This window comes from Palaemon carinicauda, chromosome 41 (genome assembly GCF_036898095.1).
Source record: "Palaemon carinicauda isolate YSFRI2023 chromosome 41, ASM3689809v2, whole genome shotgun sequence".
NCBI lineage: Eukaryota > Metazoa > Arthropoda > Malacostraca > Decapoda > Palaemonidae > Palaemon > Palaemon carinicauda.
This window is the reverse complement of record NC_090765.1, coordinates 10,635,653-10,637,673: the sequence shown is the minus strand read 5'-3', so window position 1 is coordinate 10,637,673 and position 2,021 is coordinate 10,635,653. Positions and strand designations below refer to the sequence as shown.

Genomic DNA, 2,021 nt, shown 5'->3' with positions numbered 1-2,021 from the left:
CCCACCGATGCCGGTAACATTGCAATTGGTGCAGTACTTGAGCAAGTAGTCAAAGGGTTGCCCCCCCCCCCCATTGGCCTTCTTCAATAAGAAACTTTCCAAGGCGGAATCCGGCTACTTCACCTCCGGCCGCAAATTGCTGGCGGTGCACTTGGCTGTCCGTCACTTTCGCCACTTCTTGGAAGGTACGTCCTTCGTAATTTGCACAGACCACATGCCTCTGGTGCACGCCTTCACTCGGCAGTCCAGTGCCGGTCCACCCATCAATGCCGACATTTCTCTGCTGTGGCTGAATACAATTGCACCCTTCACACGTCCATAGGAAAATGAATCCCATTGCCTATGCCCTTTCAAGAAACTCATTGGCAGCCATTCATCTAGGATTGGATTACAATGCCTTGGCAGAAGCCCAACGTAAAGATGCAGATTGCCAACCATGTAGGATATCCTACACATCTCTCCGATGAGAAGACATCCCTCTCGATGACTTCAATGCTACCCTCCTTTATGACATCAGTACTGGTATACTTAGACCATTGATACCTGCTCTCATGTGCCGGCAGGTGTTTGATTTCATTTATGGCCTTTCACATCCCTCGCGCCGATCTAGTGCACAGCTACTGAAGATGGCATTACTAAGGATTAGGTCCGCACCTGTAGGTCATGCCAGACTTCAAAAGTACATTGACACTGATTCAGAAGTGGGCACCTTTCCTCAACCTTAGCATTGCTTTGCCCACATTCACGTTGATGTAGTTTTACCAGTACCCACATCACAAGGACATCGTTACTTGTTTACCGTCATTGACCGCTCCACTCGGCCTGAAGCCATTCCTATGAAAACTGCAACATCTACCTCATGTACATCAGCCTTACTCTCAGGATGGATAGCAAGATTTGCTATTCCTGAGCCTATTACTTCTAACAGGAGTGCCCTTTTCGCAATTGTGGACATCATTGGCAAATATGCTGGGAATCACCCTACATCAGACAACCATCTACAACCCTTCTGCCAACAGAGTGACAGATCGTTTTCATTGTACCCACAATGCCTTAGCAAGGAATCCAACTGGTTTACCAAGTTTCCCTGGCTCCTCCTGGGAATAAGGACCACTCCTGAAGATTCTCTGGATATGTCGGCAGCTGAAATGGTGTATAGCGACCCGTTTGTTGTCCCTGCTGTATTTTTTCCGTCTGCGACCTCCTCCGACAATCTCAGCGCCTACTTACCTTTGTGGGAAAATTTGTTTCAATGCCGCCAGACTTATAAGCCTTCAGCTAAACAACACATACTGACTAGTCTGCACTTGGCAACACACTGACAAAAGCAAGCCACTGCTAACGCCCCGTTACATGGGCCCTTTCCTCATGATACGTTGTGCGCCGAAAGTATTCTTAATTAACATAATGAGAAAAAAAGACTCGGTCTCCATTGATCACTTGAAACCTACATATCTTCTGCCAGATGACCCGCATACAGTATGCCTCTCAAGAGCAGGGCACCCTATTTCACATGTTTGTAATTTTTATGAGTGGAAGCCATGTACCCCAGGTATTTCATACATGCCCGTACTCTGTAACGATTTTGATTTTTTTATCTTGTCACTCGTTCTTCCCTACACTGTTAATAAACCATCCTGTGTTAACATGCTATCTCATGCTTTATCATGTTTGAATTTTTGTGACATTCTTCCTCGCAAGTCACGGTTTATAAACTCCTTGATTGTTTAATAAAGTTTAGTTGCATTCACCTCGCCTCTCAGTTACAACCTCGCACAGATGTAACAGTGTTGTACAAGTTTAGGTTAAACGACAATAGAATGGTGCGAAGCAAAATCTGTATAGATATAGGGGAAGAAAGAGAAAAATTAATCTTAAGAAAGAAAATAAAATCTTGTAATAATAAACAAATCTGATGAGTTTTGGTTTAGTAATCCAAATTAGGTTCTCCCAGCTACATCATAAAATTAAAGAAAGTAAAGAAGAAATTAACAGCAATTTAATCAAATTTGTAACGGGAT

The 2,021-nt window shown here is 44.0% G+C and overlaps 1 protein-coding gene across 1 annotated transcript; it reads left to right on the top strand.

Annotated features, from left to right (window-relative positions):
* The first annotated feature begins 420 nt into the window (after positions 1–420).
* Positions 421–1,322, top strand: LOC137632346 (uncharacterized). The gene is made up of 2 exons (XM_068364282.1): positions 421–522; positions 726–1,322. Exons 1-2 carry the CDS (start codon positions 421–423, stop codon positions 1,320–1,322), a joined length of 699 nt encoding a protein of 232 aa, XP_068220383.1.
* The last annotated feature ends 699 nt before the right edge of the window (positions 1,323–2,021 follow it).